Raw genomic sequence first — 20,958 nt, forward strand, 5'->3', positions numbered from 1 at the left:
CATATTTTGAACTATATTGATTGAGCATAATAGCTTAATGGAGCATAATTATTAGTTACCCCAAATTTTTAATGGAATGACTTACTAATATTACATAAGCAAACTTGCTTTTAATCTTAGGGGGGGTCTTCTACATACTAAAAATAACACAGTTCACCATAGGAATATTTAGCCATCTTCTTAGTATAGGTTACTTCATGAAACAGGAAATGTCCAGACACTAAGTAGATGTGACAAAAGCTTGATTTGTTAAGAGTATGGGCTCTGGAGTCAGATAGCCTGGGAGCAAATGCTGGCCTCACACTGGATGCCTGCATTCGTGCAGGCAAATGACGTCATTCCTTGGGCCTCAGTTCCATCACCTGTGGAATGTGGCTAACACTACCTACCCTGGGGGTTTAGGGAGAAACTTAAGTGAAACATTTATATGAATGGCAACCCAGCAAGGGTTCTATACTATCTACTACTACCACTATTAGATTAGCCCCAAATCTATTGTCTGAGCCTTTTAAAGCAGTATATTTATTAAATTCAGGAAAAATATTATTCTGCAGGATTTATAACTCTTATTTCAAACACTTCCTTCATGTGAGCAGTACACAAGACACTAGGTTAGATCTAAATGCCACAGGTTTCAGTAGATGTGCAAGTTACATAAGAACATTTTCAAAGACCTAAAGGTACCATGGGCCCTCAAGTCTGATAAAGCACATCACAGTGTGAAAAGCAGATACCAACATAGACAATGAAGGAGGTCATCAGTGAATATAAACTCTATTAATATCATACCCCTGTTTCAATGGTAGGAACTGCATTCTGGTTTTCCTAAAACTGTTCCAGCACTTTCATCAACTATTAGGACACAATGGATTGGAAAAAGCATGGTGGTCTGAGTCTGATTCCTGGGTGTCATGGTCCAAGTCTCTACTTGGCACGCAATCAGATGTTTAAGAAAGACTCCTCTTCTAAGATAGGAAGACTGAAGAGGATGCCAGAGTTAGAACTGATTCAGAGGAGATACTACCACCTAGTGAAAGATTAGGCTCATTACCTGGGTTCTTAATGCTGAGAATTTTCTAAGTTAACACTGACCCTACTTAAAATACTACATGCATATTCACTATGTGTGAATATTCAGGCTAGGTACTGGCAATAAAAAGTATAGAAAATACAAAAAAAGCATATTACTCCACAGAGAAGCAGAGTAAAGGTATTGTAGAGAGAAAAAAAGTTTGCCTATAAGACAATCAATAGCTATTATTTCAGGACTGTCTGCTAAAAAGGCAATTTAATGGAGTAAATAAGAGCATGGATTCTAAGGGCAGACTGCATGGATTCAAAGTGCTGGCTCCTATAAAATGGGGATAAATAAAAGTACCCATCCCATAAGATTACTATGAAACTAAAATAAGTTAATATACATAAAGGGCTTAAAACAGAACAAGGAACACTGAAAGTGGTATGTAAGTATTAGGAATGACTTGAATTAAAAGTAAAATAGCATCCTAGAGACTGTGGTATACAAATATTGATTAATAACAAAACATTAATTGCTGAAGTCTAGCTTCATAAATTTAATTCAGTAGAAGCCGTTTCTCTGACTAGTACTCTGTTATTATGGGAATCCTAAAAGTACATTATTTGTGGTACTCTGTGACTAAATTTTGTATTACTATATGATTAACCCTTTCAACATCAGGCAAATAAAACTGCCTTCTGAAAGTAAAAATCATGTTTCTTACCAAAAAAAGCAAAAAGTCAGTACAATGAAAGACTCAGAAGACCACAACCTGAACATATGCTTAACAGGGAAAGATGCTTGCTGACTCTTCACAGATTTTGTTAGAACTGAAAAATGGATGATACATTTAGCTACTACTGTGGTCTCATTCGCAGCTTATTTAACATTAAGGGAGGGAAAAAGAGCTTGCTCCATTTTCCTTGAATACTGTCTAAAGTCAAGAAAGTAGCAATAGCTTTGCGACTTGTTTAGTCCTCTACTTACTCTATTTTTCTTCAAATAAACACTACTTAAAAACCACATAACTCTTCTATGTCTTTTGAGTTTTGTGCCATTAAAAAATTTTAGGTATAACCTGATGCAAACTTTATTTTAGACATGCATGTTTGGGCAAAACATTGCTATATTAAAAAATAAAATATAAGGCAACACTCTAATAGGTCAATAATAAACATTACAATTTTGATTATTTTAACTTGATCATTCTGCCTGCTTTTAATAAGTAAATTTTAGAGTCTGAAACAATTTTTTAATTTTCTTATGGAAACATACATTCACAAGAATGGTGGTAAATCTTGGATTGAGATTACTTAACTTTTTCATAAGCTTCCTCATTTTAAAAATAGGCAGCAAAGAGTTTGAAAAGTGTGTTGAAATATTTTGAGTTTGTTTGTAAAGGTGTGTTAGTGTATCAAGAATTGTGTTCAAAATCACATTGCACAAAATTTAATTTCCTATGTGTATAATTTGAACATTTTTACTTCTAAAATACTCATGGAAATCCTTCCTCCTCTACTTTAAGGTAGTGTGGATTGAACATTATTAACTCTATGCATTTATTTTCTAATACGATTTGCCTAGGAAGAGACCCAGCTTAATAAGTAAAAGGAAAGATGATCAGCAGAGAGAATAAAAGAGAAACAATATATAAAACTTTCAATTCCATTCCATATAAAGATGCTTATCAGCCTATTAAAACAGAAATTCCTATCATGTCGCGTGTGTACTGGTTGGATGAGCAAGGTAACACCATTTTACCTTTTGTTGGTTTTGTTTTGATGGAGTGTTTATCAATTTACAAAGCATTTCCACACTTGCTTCCATTATTCTTGCAAATAACCCTCTTAGGCACAATAGGTAGTAGGAGTAGTAGTACCATTTAAATAGCCAAGGAATTGGATTTTAAGGAAGGCAAGAGGCTTCTACAGGTTGCTAAAGTAACAAAACTGACCCCACTATTATTTTTGGACCCCTAAAACATTTTGCTCTTTCTACTACATTTCTAGAATGCACCTCTTAAACCAAATGCCCATTGTCTAAAAACCAAATTGGCAAACTTAACTACCTGGGCTACTCTTATGATGAAACCTTTCTGTGAGTGACAAAAATAAAATGCTTGAAGAACTTTTAACTTGCATTTTTTAGTGGAAATTTCAAAAGACTAAAAAAAGCAAATTAGAATCTGAATGAAGACTGTTGTGAAATAATCTCTAACCTCTTGAGTCTGAGGAAATAACCGTGCTGCCCATTTCCTGTTTAACAGTCCCAATTATAAAGTACTTAGGTATAGTTCTCTTCCTTTAGATGAAGGTTTAGAGAGAGTACAAAGAAAGAGCTGTTTCAGCATGCATGTTTGAACTAGACACTAGACTTGGACTTTGGATGATCTGAAAAATCCATCTGTCTTTTCGCATAATAAAGCATTCTTTAATTTTTCTAAGACTTTGCTTTTAACAGTGAAATGGTATTGTTTTTCTTCACAAGTCTACCTTAAGTAATTTGAATTTATCATTTCTTCAATTGAAATTGATCATTTCTTTTGTGTAAAAGCTCTTTAAAATAAGATGTATCTTAATTTTATGCACTATTTTCTAATATAATTTATGTGGAAAGGCATAATATAATTCAAACTATGATCAAGAATTTTATGATTTATCTCAGCTGTCAATAACTCAGCTCTTTATCACAACCATTAATCAACTCACTGTTTTAACATAAGAAACAAGTCTCCACATTTTGTTAATCATTAATTTCATTAATTTAAAATGCTTTGTTCAAAAAACTCTACATTAATGACACCTATATACACATTTGTATATGTGTACATTTATAAGATTTGTACAGATATGATGTTCAAATGAGAAAGCCATCCTAGCTTATCAAAAACAGTGCAAGATGACACACTGATATAAATAAATCAGATACTAATAAAGACCTTTTATTTTTGTATAAGTACTAATATATGAAGAAAATGGAATTGCAATTTTGAAAGCAATAGCACTAAAGGTACGATGCAGAACTATGAAATTTTAATTTCAGTATAAAAATTAAAGAAATATAAGAAAAAAAGCATAAATTACCAATAATTCTTAGCATGCCACACTGTTATTGAAAAAATATGTCCAGAGACATCTCTTTTCCTTATATTTCTCAGAACGATAGGATAGTATACTTTTAGAACTGAAAAAGACCTTAGATTTCTAATTCTAGATCCCTTCATTAATACTTAAGTTTTTGTCAAAAAAATTCTCAAAATTACATCTTACTAAAATGATGTGCTTTTGTAAAATCAAAAGCACAGAATAAGAAATTAACACAATATTCAACTGAAAACATTAATGATCCCTATTTCCTAAATGTTAGTTACCTTTAAATTTAGTTATGCATTCCTGAATAATTTTTAGGTAAATTTAATATTCATTTAAATGGATTTACAAAGAGAGATGGCTATCTTTCTGCACTTCCAACAAAAGAGCAGAATCACTAAGTATACTCTTGCCTACATTTAAATTCCACAATATTCATGTATATGGAAAAGTAAAAGATCAAAGCTTAATAACACAATCTAATCCATTCAGTTCTTGAAGTATATTCACACAACAGTTGACAACTTTCCTGATTCCTGGATCAGTCTAAAAGAAAAGGTTATGCTAAATATTCCTTACTTATGAAGAAGTAGACTCACCATGAAAATCATAGGTATACAAAAGAATTGGCTCATCCTGCCCAAATGCACAAAATGCAACCATATTTTCAAGTGGATGATAAGAAATGTCTCGAATGGGTGACTTAAATGGCAGATCAGAGTACATTGCTACTTGTTCTCCTAAATAAGAAAAGAGATTCAATAATTTGTATTGTCCAAAAAAAAATTTGTACTGTCCTAGATATTTCTCATAACAAGATTATTCTGCAACTTATTAAAAAATATTTATAGTAAGTGATGACAAAGCTTGCATTATTTACATGAGAAAATGCATATACTTTATAAATATATGAGTACCACTTCAAAAAAAAATTTCACTATTTGCATTCTGCTGGGCAATCCAACCTTTTCAAAGAGGTTTTCAAGGAATAAAGACAAAGTGATCAAGCTGAGTGGTATTTTACTCTGAATTCTGATGGAGCTGAGCAAACTCCAGCTTTAACAAAGAACCTGGGGTAGAACTGGGAAGGACTGCACCACAGAACTGAAGACTCCTTGTTAGGGGGTGCACAGGGATTGAGGAAAGGATTAAGTTTTCAGTTTATCTTTCCGAGGCCATTTGAAGTACCATCTACTTGAAAGATATCTATGACTCTGAATGGCTAAAAGATGCCTAAAGTCCACGAAACTGATGAAAATGAGTCAGAAGAACTAAAAAAACAAGGAACCTAGATTCCTTTATTGAAGGGAAAGAGAGATTTAACACTTCTGAATTGATGGAAAAGTATCAAAAGAGTACAGAAAAAAAAACCTAAGTGAACTAGTAAAAAACACCTAAAAGAAAGATAATGAACAAGTTAAAATCAAATATGACTCATTCAAGAAATTTTAAAATGAATTTTACAAGTCTTTCAATTTCTTACTAAAAAAACATTCATGTAGTTTTTACCTTTTCTTTTGAACACCAAAAGTAAGGCACAAATGAACTTTTCAATGTAAGTTTAGTTTATTGGAAAACAATTTGAATTGCAGTAATTCAGGTAAATTGTGATTTAAGTTTTAGATGTAAACACTGACAGAAATGTCTTTTATTTCTAAAGAAAATATATTGTCAATGTTTAATTATTTGCATACCTATTTACATTCTATATTCAGCTTATGACATTTCATATTTTATACCTTGAATTATGATGTGAGATTCTAAATCCATGAAAGAGCAAAACAATAAAGAATAGAATTTAATATAAACTTAAACTGCAGCTGAATTCCATTATTGGCTTTCCAATCTTGAAAACTATAATTGAAAATGTGAACTCAGAATTTCCTTAAAAATTACACCACAGAATGAATGATAGTGTTTTCACATTTTTTCAACCCCCCTCCCCAATTTTTTTTTGAAGATCAATGAAATATTTACCTGTTTCTGGGTTCCAAACATATACTATACCATCCTCACTTCCAGCAAAGAGAAAAGACCCACACGGCGTTAAAGTACTATGAATCTTCTCCCGATAATTTGCAGCACCTACAAATTTTCTTGCTGCTAATCTATAAACAAAAAAGATTTCACAAATGGAACCATACATTTACAAGACTGGTGGTAGGAAAACTCTTCTTTTAAATCCTTTTTTTTAATTCAACGAACACACTGTAAGAATCTGTTGCATGGGAGACATTCTGGGATGGATGCAGAATAAAGAAAAGAAAGTCCCTGAGCCCAAGGAGCTTTTAATTTAACAAGAAAGAGAGGAAACATTTCAATACAAAATAGAAGAAAGATGTAGAAAGTACCACAAAGATCAGTAAAAAGTACTCTGGAGATCTGGACAAGAGCATTTAAATTCTTGCTATGGTGATCAGAGACTACTTCATGGAAGAAAAAATATTTGAGCTGGTTCCTAAAAAGATCGATAGTCTTTTATATTCTTATATTTTTTCCAAATGATCAATTTTTAAAATCACCTAGGAAATACTTGATCCTTGAAGATAAATTAGATACAAATATTACTAAAACCACCTATTAAATATGGTGCACAACCTTTCAAACTTTCTCACTTGTAAACAGTAGCTACACTAAGCTGTTTGAGCATTTCCTCTGTGCCCGGGTAGGGATTCCCTTTACCCCTGGCTTACGGAGAGGTAATGACATATGCTGCTCTGTAATATGCTTTTTTTCACTCAACACTAAATTATGAATAACGGCTCTTGTGTCAGAATATATATATTACACGTTCTCATTTATAATGGTTATATATTGTGTCATTATCTAAACGTATTTTAATGTAACCAATTTCCTGTTGTGCGACATCATTTAGGAATGTTTCTAGCCTTCCCCTTAAGTAAACACAATTTCTATAAACAATCTTGTTTGCTATTTTAAATTATTTTCTTAAGATAGATTTTCAGACCTGGGATTAGCAGGTCAAATCTGTATTATACTTCCAGATGTATCGTTACCATCCTCTCATTATATATTTGCATTCATTAAGCATACATTTTTAGTACTTGTTATCTGCCAAGCATTAGTACACAAAAAGGACCAGCAGATTCCGGTCCTAATGGATTTCACACTTCAGCCCAGTTAAAGGCTTTCTGTGCTATTTTGGGGGTGTACAGCTAGATTATAAATTCCTGATGGGCTAATCCTACTTGTCAGTTCCCACAGAACCCATGCCAGTGTCTTGCACTATTCTACATAAACAATGATGAACTTAACTATTAGTCCTAATAAGATATTTGCAGAATTAAACTAATATACTTGTCTTTCTAAAAACAATAATGCAATCAAATAAAATAGCTATCTCTCATTCGTTTTACAGGAACTCTTAATACCAAAACAAAAGCATGCCAGGAAGGAACATGCTAGTTTCCCCAGAACTCCGCTTCTGTCTTTTACATTAAGGATATTTCCCTTCATTTGCTTTAATGGTGAAAACAAATAAGAAGAAGAAAAACAAGGACGTATTAAACAAAAGACCTCTCGTTCAATTATATTATATCATAATCCTATGCCATTAGAGATTTAAAAAATTCATCCCTGTTGAAATCAGAAGTTTCTTTTCTTCAATTGTGAAAATGAAAAGAAACTGGCCACATTTCAGGGTTCCTCAACATTGGCCACAATTCACATTTTGGGCTGGATAATTGTTGTGGGGGCTGCTCTACGAATTCTAAGATGTTTAGCAGCATCTTTGGTCTCTACTCACTAAATACTAGGAGTAACAATCAAAAATGTCTCCAGCTATTGCCAGATGTCCCTCAGAGAACAAAACTGCCAAGTGTAGAAAACCACCACTACATTTTATAACTATGAATTAAATCCATTACTTATTCTATGGATACTTATCTTTTCACTACTGAAACATACTTACATTCGGAGATCCAGGATTCTCAAAGTACTATCTTTGGTATGGATTAATAACCGCTTTCCATTTGGATGAACCTCCAAATAAGTTATTGGAATTCCTTTAAACTCACTCTCTTTAATTTCCTAAAATGATAAAAATAAAATAAAGTACATAAAAAAATTTATCTAATGCTAAACCTTTTCTAGAGTACCCAATTGATTTTAAAAAGTCATTTTTAATTTGCTACTTAACTTTTAAATAAATTAACAAAAGGACTGCCAGTAACTTAAGGTTTGAAAATAAAGCTGCACAAATTGTATTTTTTGTTGTTATGTAATGCCATATTTAATTAGTGTTTTTGTAGTATAGTCACTTTCCACAATTTTTTTTTAAAGATTTGTATTTCTTTACATCCCTGCCTCCCTCATTATTTTTGTGCTCACTGTCTGCTCTGTGTCAGTTTGTTGTGTGCTCTCTGTGTGTCTGTCTGTCTTCTCTTTAGGAGGCACAGGAAACCAAAACTGGGGCTTCCCATGTGGGGGACAGGCATTCAATCACTTAAGCCACCTTAGCTCCCTGCTTTGTTGTGTCTCTCATTAACTTTCCTCTTTGTGTATCTTTTTTGAGTCATCTTGTATGTCAGCTCAACGCGCCTGCCCATCGCGCCAGCTCGCTGTCTTGCTTGTCTTCTCCAGGAGTTACCAGGAACCAAATCTAGGACCTCCCATGTGGTAGGTGGGAATTCAATCACTTGAGCCACATCTGCTCCCATTTTCAAAAATTTAGTTCCAAACCAAGAAGCATTTCTAACAAACATGTTTTCTAACATTCCATTTTCAATTTATCATTATAGAAGGAAAAAATCTTCCAACTGTTAAAAATTCAAAAGTAAGTATAGAATGAACTTTCATATTCTATTCCAATCTCACATTTTTTTGACATATACTTCCATTCATCCAGGTGGAGGTACATTATCAGCTTCTTATTCTGAAATGTTTTAAATTTAGGTAGTTTTTCTTCTTTTGGGGGGTAGGGGGTAGGTAGTTATTTAAGGCAGCTATTGGAAGTGGCCAACTAAAGATGCCGAGAAAGACATTAACACTGAAGGAGTACCTGCACGTACAAGCCTTACATAAGGATGACTAGAGGTCCTTCTTGCTTGGAGTGCCCTGAAAAAGAGGCAAATGCAAAACTTCTGTACTGAAGCTCAAGAGTCAAAGCAAAGGCTGCCTTAACAGGCAGAATTCTGAATTCACCTTCTTCTCCCTCAAGGGACCCCTTACTGCTTCAAGCTCCCTTCTCCCAGAAGGTCTCCTCTTCAGAGGTGGGCTGGCACCAGTAAAGGGGGCTAACAATACTGCTGCAGCTGCTTGACACCTGAGACCTGCTACCAGTGATTTTGGAAAAGCTATAGAGAAATGTCAAACACTGGCACCACAGATGGTGATTTTACTGAGCTGAACCCTAGCAATTTAGCATTGTTGGGGGGTTGGCCAACTGGAGCAATACTTTTACAGATACTAATACGCAAAATCAAAAACAAGTCTGCAGTGAAGTGGAGGTGGCTCAAGCAACTAGGCTTCCACCTACCACATGGGAAGTCCCAGGTTTGGTTCCTGGTACCTTCTGGAAAGGGTGAGCTGGCGCTGCAGGCAGGCATGGCAAGCTGATGTAACAAGATGATGCAACAAGAGACGCAAAGAGGACAGACAATGAGAGACTCAACTAACCAGGGAGCTGAGGTGGATTAGGTGATTGAGCGCCTCTCTTCCACATGGCAAGTGCCAGGTTCAGTTCCTGGTGCCTCTTAAAGAGAAGATAAGCAGACACAGAGAGCACACAGCAAATGGACACACACAGCAGACAGTAAGCACAAATGAGGGGGAGGATAAATAAATAAAATAAATCTTGAAAAAAAAAAAAACACAACAAAAAACAAGCTTGCATAACAAGTTAAGCTTTAGGTGTAAATTTGAGAAAGTTGCCAGCAGTTATTGTCTGTAATATCTGCTAGTGATTCCCCAGTATTTTTCTCTCAAACTGAAAAGCTCTTGTTTTGAAGTCAGTGACCTGGTCCAAGAAGTGTGTGAAATAGCACATGGAAGGAAAATGAGTATAACTTTGCATCCCCCACTCTGCTGGCTTAATAGTATCAAGAATGAATGAAATCACAGCTACCAGTTTGTCCCTTCGTATTTAATGACCTATTGGCTACCATAAAGAAACACCAGCTCGTTTCCTAACTTTTTATTTTTGATTGTCTCAAATAATCACCAAACAGTTCAAAGTATTCACAGTAAAGCTATGTTTTGGCTACTATATTAAGACAAAGAAACACATTATCTTTATAATAAATAATAAACTTTGCATTATATACTCAAATGACTGGAGCTGGTGCCTTTGGAGCATTGTCAATTCCCCAGATATAAAAGCCAGTTCTTCTCAAAGTGTGTGTAATTAGGCTACAGCATGAATCTCAAGACATTACTCATTAATCTGACAGACCAGATGAAAATGACAAAAAAGAGAATATACTATAAGGTCTTTTAAACAGATCTGATAGGCTTAACAGATTTAACTAAAGTTCAGGGAAATTCTTTCCACTTAGATTGTCTTTTTTCAAATTAAGACAACTGCTGTCATGATCTATTATGAAAAACTAAAGAAGAAAGGTATAAAATGTAAGGCAGAAACTGTATCAACTTGGATAAAACTCCCTTTATTCTTCTAACCAAAAATAAAATATATACACCAACATAATTGTTTAAAATACAAGCTACCTTAAAAACATTCTACCCAAAAAGTAAAAGAGGTTAATCATTTTTTGCCTATTCAGCAAATTTTAAATTAAGCATTGTGATTAAATGATAGATGGCATCGTAACTAATGATTCTCAAAGACAACACTGTTGACAAAATACTGAGCCCAGCACTTGTGCAGATATGCTCTGGACCAAGAAAGGACATGGAGAGCAGAGCTTTCAAGTCCCTACTTGTACAGAAAGAGAACACACACTGAATTTCTACTGTGGATCTCAGCAAATGGATGGCTGAATGCCACAGTGCAAATAGAAGTTTAAAAAATGAAGTCTGACTAAACTGAAGGAAATGCTCACGCAGTCACTATATCACCAGAAAGAGGTGATGACTGATTTTTCAGGGACTTTAAATGTCCCAATATGGAAGATGATGTCATACCTTATTTACACTCCACTGGCTCACTGAATGTGGCACATCATTAACTTTGATGTAGGTGTTCCAAACAACAATCACCCCCGTGCAGTCTCCTGAATACATGTGATGACCTATAACAAAAGGACTCATGTATGACTGTTATAGTAAGAAACAAATAATATGAAGCCGGAGAAACCACTTCCCAGTAGAAAATGCAAAGAATTGGAGGGCTATTAAAAGGTATGCCAGGTAAAAAAACCAAAGTAACTAAATAAAGTCTTCACTCTTTTCAATTATTGTTAGAGACTTACTTCCCTTTGTCACTTACCTGAACCTGAATACTAAAAGAAATTAGCATCTTAATCCATGTGTATATGGCTCACAATCCAAAGCCAAATAAATTATTTGAATTATCCAACATATACCTGCATGTCTAAACTAGAGATATTTACTACTTTAAATATTAAATGACTTTATATTCCTAGGAAAACACCTATATTCTAAAGCAGGGTTTTTAACCTTTTTTGTTCCATGGACCCATTTGTCAGTCAGGTGAAATGAATACTACTGTAATACTGTAATTTATTTATTGCCTACATTTACAAGTTAAGAAATACTAGATTTCAGTTAGAGGTCAGAGAAAATAAAGATAATAAGTTGATTTTTTTCCAATTCAAGCTCATGGACCCCCTGAAATCTTGCAATGAACCCCTTGGGGGTCCATGGACCCCTGGTTAAGAACCTCTGTTCTAAAGAATACTCCTACCATAGAGCCTGACACCCAGAGGAACTGGATAAATAATCAGGAGGAATAAAGCAATAAACAACAGGTGATGCAGTTAAACACCTCTTCTCAGTGTTCTACCACCCTACAGAGGACTAGGGCCATGGTGACACATTTGTAACAGATGGCTGCACAGCAACTGTGAGCTTAATATTGTACAAAGCAGCTTGCTTGACTGATAAACTTCTCTCTGTCCTGGAACTTTTTTCCTCAATCTGAGCACAGAACATCTCTGTCTTCTGTAGCTTTGGTCCCATCTGCACCCATTAGAGTAACACAGACCAATTTCTCTTTCTTTCACATTTGGCTATCTTGGCATTGTGTATTTGAAAGAATTCTCCAATTCACTTTTATAATCTGAATTTTTTCTACTGTAACAGTTTTCAGTTATCTTTCTATCCTTGGTTGACATTTCCTTAATATGCTGCAGTTTATTAACAAACCTATTGTTGAACTGAGTACATCAACAGAATTATCATTTTGATCTGGATCCCATACTAGCTAAATCTAGCTACATCCTACAGATCTAGTCTCTGAGATAATGTAAAGAGAGACTATTTGATATAATGGATTTCTTCATTCTTTCAGCTAATCTAATTTTACATCTTTAAAACACTATCATTTATTATTCATACAGAGAAATCTTTAAATAACTGCAAAATTTCCCTCTATATGGTTGTATAAATTGTTTTTAGTGTTTTTTTTCCAACTCTGTTGCTAAAATTAAAATATGTTTTCAAGATTCTTTTTGGATTGTTCCCCCTATCTTCCTTAATTTTTACTCTTTAACTTAAGAAGATAACTACCAATCCAGTGAAATACTTTTATGAAATTTGGTGCATGGCTGGTTGCTATAGCAAGATGAACTGTATCTATATGTTTTGGAACTAAATGACTTTAAAACTATAAACAGAATTCTCTCATGCCAACTCTGAACATGGGTCTATCATGCAACCTGCCAAATAAACACAAATCTCAAAATGCAAAAACAATCATCAATACATAAAATATCTCTCAAGCTTACTTATAATCCTAGTGAAATGAAAAAAAAAAAAAATTCTTCATGCAACTAACCTACTCTCTGACATACCTTCAGTATCGAAACAGACAGAGTTGATAAAACTCTTGTGAGTGTCAAACTGCCGGATCAATATGGCAGGGTCCTCTCTCATCTCGACCTTCCATACCCGTATCACAGAATCATAGCACCCTGTAACCACCAGCTCTCTTGAAGCTGGATGGAATTTAGCCGTGTAGACAAAGGAAGGATGAGGTAAAAGTCTGAACGTACTTGTAGTGTTTATTTCATTTTTCCATATCCTGGAAAAGATAAAAAATTACACATTGCTTCTGGAAGGCAGAAGTTCTTGAAAAGTTTCTCTCAGAATCAATATAGCCAACTGGGCCTTAAGTAATTACATGGTAACAACCAGCCATCAACTAAGTTTTATCAAGAGATAACTGTTTTTTAAATCTACCTATTTTTGGCATTCATTGAATACCTATCAAGTTGTTAGTAATATATTGCATTTAGCACAGTATATATAAAAATAAAGGGAAGAAACTTTAATGATTTACCATTGAGGTTGTGTATATCCTCTTGCAAAGTTTAAGTGTACTAGCGGGAGTTTAGAGAAGAAGAGTTGCTACTAACATTTATATTTGTAATTTCAAAGCCTAGACAGTAGTAAACATCAAGATCTCAAAGGCCAAAGAGTCATATTGAAATTACTATCAAAATCCTGGAGTAAAGAATAAAATAACTAGGATATTCTGATAGACCATCCTACATTAAACACTCCCATTATCTTTTCCTCTAAATTTAAAAAAAATTTAAGATTAGTATCTCTGCTATTTTTTTTTTTTTTTCCGAGGTACCAGGGACTGAACCTGGGACCTCATATGTAGGAAGCCGGCACTCAACCCCTGAGCTACATCGGCTCCTCCTGCTGCTAGTCTTGACATGAGTAAGCCCTAAGGATTAAATTGCTCCCTTAGATACATACATTTCCAATCAATGTATAACAATAAGTCAAATCAAGCATTAGATGGATGATAGATGAGTATGGAATACTTAACATTTTTATACGTTTGGTTTAAGTTATTAGAATTAGAAGAATATATTTTTTGTAATATGGGGAAGTGCGTTTCTTGTTCATCTTTTTAACTGTTGTCTAGGAACAAAAGCAAATTAATTTCTTTTCAAAATTATCAATAAAAGAACAAAAATAACATTTTGTGTTTTCTTAGCAGCTGCTTAAAATACAGGATATGGTCTACAATTACTAAGAATCCAAACTAATAATGAAGGAAGTGAAAGAACATGTTTTTAAGTAAAAATAAAGCACATGTGTCATTGCATAAACATTCTCACCACAGTAGCTTTCAATGAACTTATGCTACCTGAAATACAGTATTTATTAAAAGAACAAAATTGTTAATTTGGAGGGAATATTAACATAGTTTAAAAATATTAAAATCTCAGTTTCTTACTAATATTAGCAGTATCATTTGATATAGAACAAGGCAGAAATGAAGCAACCAGGTCTTCAAAACAAGTTAATAAAGCTATATAAATAAACATTTTTAAATATGTATTTAAATATGTACATATTTAAATATATAATAAAGTTAATATTTTTTTATCAAAATGAAGCTTTTGACATAAAAATTGAACTGGCATCAATGAAGGCTTTAATTAGCCAAGTATTGGTAGGCTCCAATATCAAAAGAAATGTGTTAATAGGTTTGGGGAAAAATCATACTCATCATAGACAGAGAAGGCTACAACATTACAAAAAAATTATTAGCTGGAAAAAGAAAAAAAAATAACAAAGTTAAAACAGTATGTGTGCAGAGGTGGTAGAGTAGGGGGCAGAGGTGGTAGAGTAGGGGACATATGGGCACGAAAGGAAAAGACTTTCTGATTGTAGGAGCTGTTGCTGTAAGAAAAACACAGATTATTCTGAAGAGAACTAGAGAAGGAATTTAGGCTAAACCTGTATTGCAGAGAGCTAACCATTGGGAAATAGTTTACTTAGGAGACACTAAGGATAACATATAGAGTGAACCCCAGACATGTATAGGAGTCATACTTCTGCCACCTTTGGCCATTTCCCACTCTGATTCTCTTCCTTTTACACTTTAGCTTATATATCACAAGTATCCTTTTTCTCCTTACAACCCTCAGCTTTTCTGGTTTTAGCCATAATGCTTCTCTCTTCACTCATTTAGAGCTTTCATGCTGATATTTTTATTAGTATGATAAAAGAGTATCAAATGGATGTCAATTTCAAGCCTACTTAAAGAAAAAAATATACTTTATACAATACTATGTACTATGTTATTACGGGAGTTCTATGTGGGGAAACCCAAGATGGCTTCAAGAAATGGTAACATCTGAGCTGGGTTTTAAATGATGGCTAGGAGCCTACTGTGGCTCACAAAGGGCACTTAATCAATGTCTGTTGAATGGATGAGCCAGGCAGAAAGGGTAGGAGAAAGGTATTTAAGTACAGGAAGAATAGGTAAAAGATCATGAAGTTGCCCATGAAGACAAGATGTATAGTATTTCAATAAATGTTGTGGGTGAGGCAGAGGTGTACATGGAAGTGCACTCTAGGATGTAAGGTCCTTGAGGGTCAGGTGCCTTATTTTATACAGCACTGGGACATTGTCCAAAGGGAAATGGGTAATCAAAGACTTTTTAAATTCAAGGCATTATGAAAGATGGTTCAGAAAGATGATTTGGGCACAGCAGAGAGGGAAAAGGAAGAGACCAAACACTGGGAAAGTTTGGTAGCAACATTTGAGCAAGAAATAATAAGGGCTTGAATTTAGGCAATAGTGATAATGATGAAGAGGATGTGACAGAATGGTAAGCCTTTTAGGAAGGAAGATGGAGAGGCCTTAGTGCTACTTAGATCTATGAAGGTACAGTAGGAACCAGAGAAAAGTTGGAGAGACAGAGTGGATAAGGAAGCCATTGACACATACATAAGAAGACTAAAGAGGAAAACAAAGATTGTGTGGTAAGTGAGTTTTGTTTAGGATTGAGCTACCACTGAGCCATCCAGGAGGAACTGTGTAATAGAAAGCCCAACTCATAACAGAGGTGGGTGCTGGGAGTCATTAACTTAGAAGGGAGATTCAAAGCTGGGGTAGAAGATGAGAGACACTAGGATAAGCATACAAATCCAGGAGAAGAATATCAAGTAAAGGAGCAACATTTATAGAGAATAGGCAGAGGAAAAGGAAGAAAGAGAGTAAATAGAATTGGTCAGAGTCAAAAGAGGAAATAAAAACCACAAATTGGAAAAAAGTCAAGATTAGTCAATAATCAATTATTGCAGTGCAGGTAAACAGAACAAGAATGAAAGCTGGCCAATGAATCCAGCAATTAGCGAGAAACTGATGACCTCTTGAGAAAGCAGTATATACAGCATGGGAAGAGTGAAAGTCAGACCAACTGAGTTGAAGGAAATACAATGTATGAAGAATGCCCTTGATGCATAAGAGCAGAAAAGGTGGTAGTCTGAAAGCAGCAAGATTCAGAAAATGATTTTTTAAGATAAGGAGATTTGAACATACTTCTAAGATGAGGGGGAAAGCCAATAGAGAGGAAGATACTAAGGAGACCAGAAGGGTACGAAATGATGGATAGCACAGAATTTTGCAGTAAAGGACTGAAATCTGCCTAAAGGAGTCCATCTCCCACAATCTTTTCTTAAAGAGGGAAATATATGAAGTTCATATCTGGTTGATTTCATTCTAGATTGAAGGTCTTCATCTAAGGAAAATGGCAAGAAATGATTTAGTCTAGAGCAGGGACTCTTAACCAGGGGTCCATGATATTGACTTTAAATTCAAAATAACATTATTCTTGTGGGGACATGTGGGTGTGGGTTTGATATATTTATTAAATAATACACAGTATAGTGTGGACTTAGTAAGGGGCCCATGGTTTTCACCTGACTGGCAAAGGGGTCCGTGGAACAAAAAAGGTTAAGAATCCCTGGTCTAGAGGACTTGATGAGTGGTATGGTTTAGATCTGCTGCCAGAATAATGAGAAAAGAAAGCTGACTAAAGACAAGTAAAAGGATTGGTTAGCCCAGCAAAGATGGGAGGTCAGGTTGACTTTAAATCAAAGCCATAGTCAAGCCTTAGGATTATGTATATTTCCCTCTAGTATTACCTGGCATCCATCAGACAGAATGTTTGTACTGAAAGAACAAACTGCATAGACAGGTTCTTGAGGAAATTATTAAGGGAACAGTAGATTCCCTGCTGGAGAGAGAGGGAAGTCAACTGTCATTAATTGCTATCTTTTCCATTTAAATATAAAGTAAGCAACATGATAACATCTTGGTCAATTAAGACATTTTATAATGAGAAGGGTAGATAAGGCTAGTAGAAGTAGGGGTCCAGATTCTAGGAGTCTCCTGTGTTAGAGGAGCAGGAAGCAGAGAAAGCAGTGAGAAAGAAGTCAAGTGGATCTCTACTGCCCTAAAGGTCAGTTTCTACTCTGGAGAGAATGAGTGTCTACCTAACAGAAATTAGGATAAAATTAAGTGCTAGAGGGAAGCAGCTGTGGCCCAATCAGTTGGGCTTCCATCTACCATATGGGAGGCCCTGGGTTTGCACCCTGGCGCCTCCTTGTGAAGGCAGGCTCACCCACACACTGCGGAGAGCAGCCCAGCCCGCAAGCACCGCAGCGAGCCGACTCAGTAAGGTGACGCAACAACAACAAAACAAAGGTAGACAAGTAAAAACACACAGAAGAGTGTATAGTGAATGGACACAGAGAGCACACAGCATGCAAAAAGCCACAAGAGGGGAAAAAATGAAGTGCTATATATAAAAGCAGCTTGCAAAAACTGTCCAATAGTATTTTGGGAAGACATTATAAGGTGAAACAGCAGCTTTAAAGAGTATAAAGGAAACATTAAGAAGAAGCTTTTAAAATGTTTTATTGTGATACTTATTAAATTGAAAGGGGTAAAATTACTTTATGACTGACATGAAAAACACAAATACTTAATCGGTTAAGCTCTTAAAAATAAGGTGCCTACTCATTTATTTACATTACAGCTATGTACTGATCACCACAAAGTTCTAGCCTCTTTGCCCTGCCAGGAAAGAAGACAGATGCTGCTTACATTCTAGAAAGATCCTCAGTTGTTTAATAACCTCACTCAAAAGTATTAATAAACCAGAGTACATAATCATTTAAAGACACTAAGGTCTAGAAATATTACATAATACATATGTAAAATACAATACTACTATGTAATCGGTCTGTCTGTACAGTGCATATTTATGACTGTCTCTTGGCAAGTAACATATTTATGAAGCATAAAAAATAGTTATAGTACAAACAATTTTTCTTCATTTCTTTTCCCTGATGGCAAGGAGAAACAAAGCAAGTACTTCTAGAGTCTACTAACCTGGCAGTGCCATCAGACGATGCAGTAAGTATATAGCGATCATCTTTTGACCAGCAAAGATCATAAATGATATTGAGGTGGCCACACAATTCTCTCATGAAACGCCCAGAAGGGATTTCATATACTAATAAAAATATTGAGAAACAGTAAGTTTCTAGACACAGTCCTTAATCCAGTAATATGCAAATTCATACAAATTTGGATATAAGTTAAACATTGTCTAAAAGAAAAGTATTACTAAAATTCTTTGCAGTGCAAACCAATTAAAATCTACTTAAGAATATCTTCTCATGAAACCAAGACACTAGAATATACATACATAACATTTTATAATATGCTGTAATTAAAATTATTCTCATCTCTTCAAAGCAAGTCCTCTAAGAATCTTTGATAATCAACTTTATTAATCAAATAATAAATAACAAATTTAAGTTCAATTCACTTAAAATATTCTATAATTTGGGCTTTTCAATTTGTATTCATGGTTATTTTCCCTGAAAGTCAATTAAGTTTTAATTAAAATTTTAATTAGTAGAAGTAATGAGAAATTTAAACTGGACTTCCATCAGGAAAAAAAAAAAAACTCTAATACTAAAACTATAGACATAGTGAAGGAATAATAGAGAGCCAATCTGACAATCTGATAGACAAAGCACTGTGACATTATTCCAAGTTACATATACAATGACATCTTCTAAGCCAGGGGTTCTTAACCTTTTTTGTTCCATGGACCCCTTTGCCAGTCAGGTGAAAACCATGGACCCGTTACTAAGTCCATACTATACTGTATATTATTTAATAAATACATCACACTTGTACCAACATGTCCCAACAAGAATAATGTTTTGTTGAATTTCAATTCAAGCTCATGGAACCCTTGTTAAGAACGCCTTAACACAGAACAACGAAGTTTTCCAAGTCTCTATCCCCATCTAGAAGTAAAATCATTTTCCTTTAAAAATCAATTTTCCCTTAAAATACTTAGTAGATCAGAAGCACTTCCAGAATAGTGAAGTAGGGACCTCTAAATTGCAAATCCATAAAAGTAATGAGAACACTGGTAAAACTGCCAAAGTCAACTTTTTCAGAACTCTGGAAATTAGCCAAAGACTTATAACAATCTGAGGAGCACTTATTTAAGAAAAACAGCTCAATCTTGGAAACAGTGAAATCTGTGGTATTTTATCTTACCCTGTCTCCCATTCGTCCCTCCCCAGCTCTCTGGAAATGAAGAGCCTTAAAACCACACTGAAAACCAGCAGCCTAGCTGCTGCTGGAGGGGAAAGATGGGTTTGAAGCTCCCCAAAGGCCCTATCCCCAGATAATTATAGCTATTTGACAGTCTGGTAGCTCACTGAAAAGCTCCATTTCCAGGGTTTGATCTTTATTTGGCCTGACTCAGGGCACATACTGTGCAAACAGCCCTAACCATATAGTATATTTCAAAAACAATTACTGATACTGTTTAATATTGTTGCTGTTTGAGGCAGCCAAACCAGTTGGGGCTAACAAGAGGCTGAACAAAAAACTTAAAAGGAAACAACTGGGACTGAGAGTTCATAGAGAACTTTGAAAAGCTTCAATATATTCCTAGGAATTCAGAAGGCCATGTGCATGAGAAGGGAAGGCTTGGCACAAGCAGGAAGTATAGGATAAGACAGAGTTGTAAACGGCCTTCTGAAGTATTGAAAATAAATCCCAGATTGGGGAATGGACGATGGACTAGAGTAGACTTACAGTTGTTCTGCTGTAGACTTGTGGTCCTAGCAATGGAAGAACTTTTATCATGAATGTGGAGGCAGTGGCCACTGGAGGTTCTGAGGGGAGGGAAAGGGAAAAATAGGTGTAATTTTGGGGCATTTTTGGGACATGTCCTGAATGACATTGCAATGACAGATACAGGCCATTGTATATCTTGTAATAACTTGCAAAAATGTGAGGCAGAGAGAGTAAACTATAATGTAAACTATAATCATTTCTTAGTGGCAATGATCCAAGATGTGTTCATTAGTTGTGGCAAACAAATCACACTGATGAAGGATGTTGTTGATGTGGGGAATTGTCGGAAGGCTAGGGAGTGGGGCATATGGGAATCCCCTATATTTTTTGTGTAACATTTATGTAATCTAAGTTTCTTTTAAAAAATAAAAATAAAAAAGTATATTAAGAGGCATGTACAGACAAAAGGAATTAAGTTCACACACAGAGAAAAACCAAACAAAACAGAAACTGTCCCAGAGGAAGGCCACATGTTGACCTTCCTGGTCAAAGACTTTAAATCCACTATTAGAATTATGTTTTAAAATCTATAGGGAACCATAACTAAAGAATTAAAATGTAAGATGTCTCACCGAAAAGAAAATATCTATATAGAGAAAAAATTATTTAAAAAAAGGACCAAATAGGGAAGCAGATGTGGCTCAACAGAGAGAGCATCTGCCTACCATATAGGAGGCCCAAGGGTTCGATACCCAGGGTCTCCTGGCTTGTGCGGTGAGCTGGCCCACGCGCAGTCCTGCTGTGCGCAAGGAGTGCTGGCC

At 35.0% G+C, this 20,958-nt stretch overlaps 1 protein-coding gene across 10 annotated transcripts in view; it reads right to left on the minus strand.

Annotated features, from left to right (window-relative positions):
- Window positions 1–20,958, minus strand: part of AHI1 (Abelson helper integration site 1) — a 231,387-nt gene that overhangs the window by 157,939 nt on the left and 52,490 nt on the right. For all 10 annotated transcript variants that reach the window (XR_002798591.3, XR_009188071.2, XR_011650147.1 and 7 more), the window contains exons 14-19: window positions 18,419–18,542; window positions 13,062–13,291; window positions 11,212–11,318; window positions 8,039–8,157; window positions 6,085–6,215; window positions 4,707–4,847 (exon numbers count right to left, since the gene is read on the minus strand). Coding sequence is in view for 7 of the 10 variants with exons in the window: in XM_058307518.2 (XP_058163501.1) it covers window positions 4,707–4,847; window positions 6,085–6,215; window positions 8,039–8,157; window positions 11,212–11,318; window positions 13,062–13,291; window positions 18,419–18,542 (852 nt within the window). In the remaining 3 variants the exon portion in view is untranslated. The remainder of the gene's footprint in view (window positions 1–4,706; window positions 4,848–6,084; window positions 6,216–8,038; window positions 8,158–11,211; window positions 11,319–13,061; window positions 13,292–18,418; window positions 18,543–20,958) is intronic.

Source organism: Dasypus novemcinctus, chromosome 11 (genome assembly GCF_030445035.2).
Source record: "Dasypus novemcinctus isolate mDasNov1 chromosome 11, mDasNov1.1.hap2, whole genome shotgun sequence".
NCBI classification, from domain to species: domain Eukaryota; kingdom Metazoa; phylum Chordata; class Mammalia; order Cingulata; family Dasypodidae; genus Dasypus; species Dasypus novemcinctus.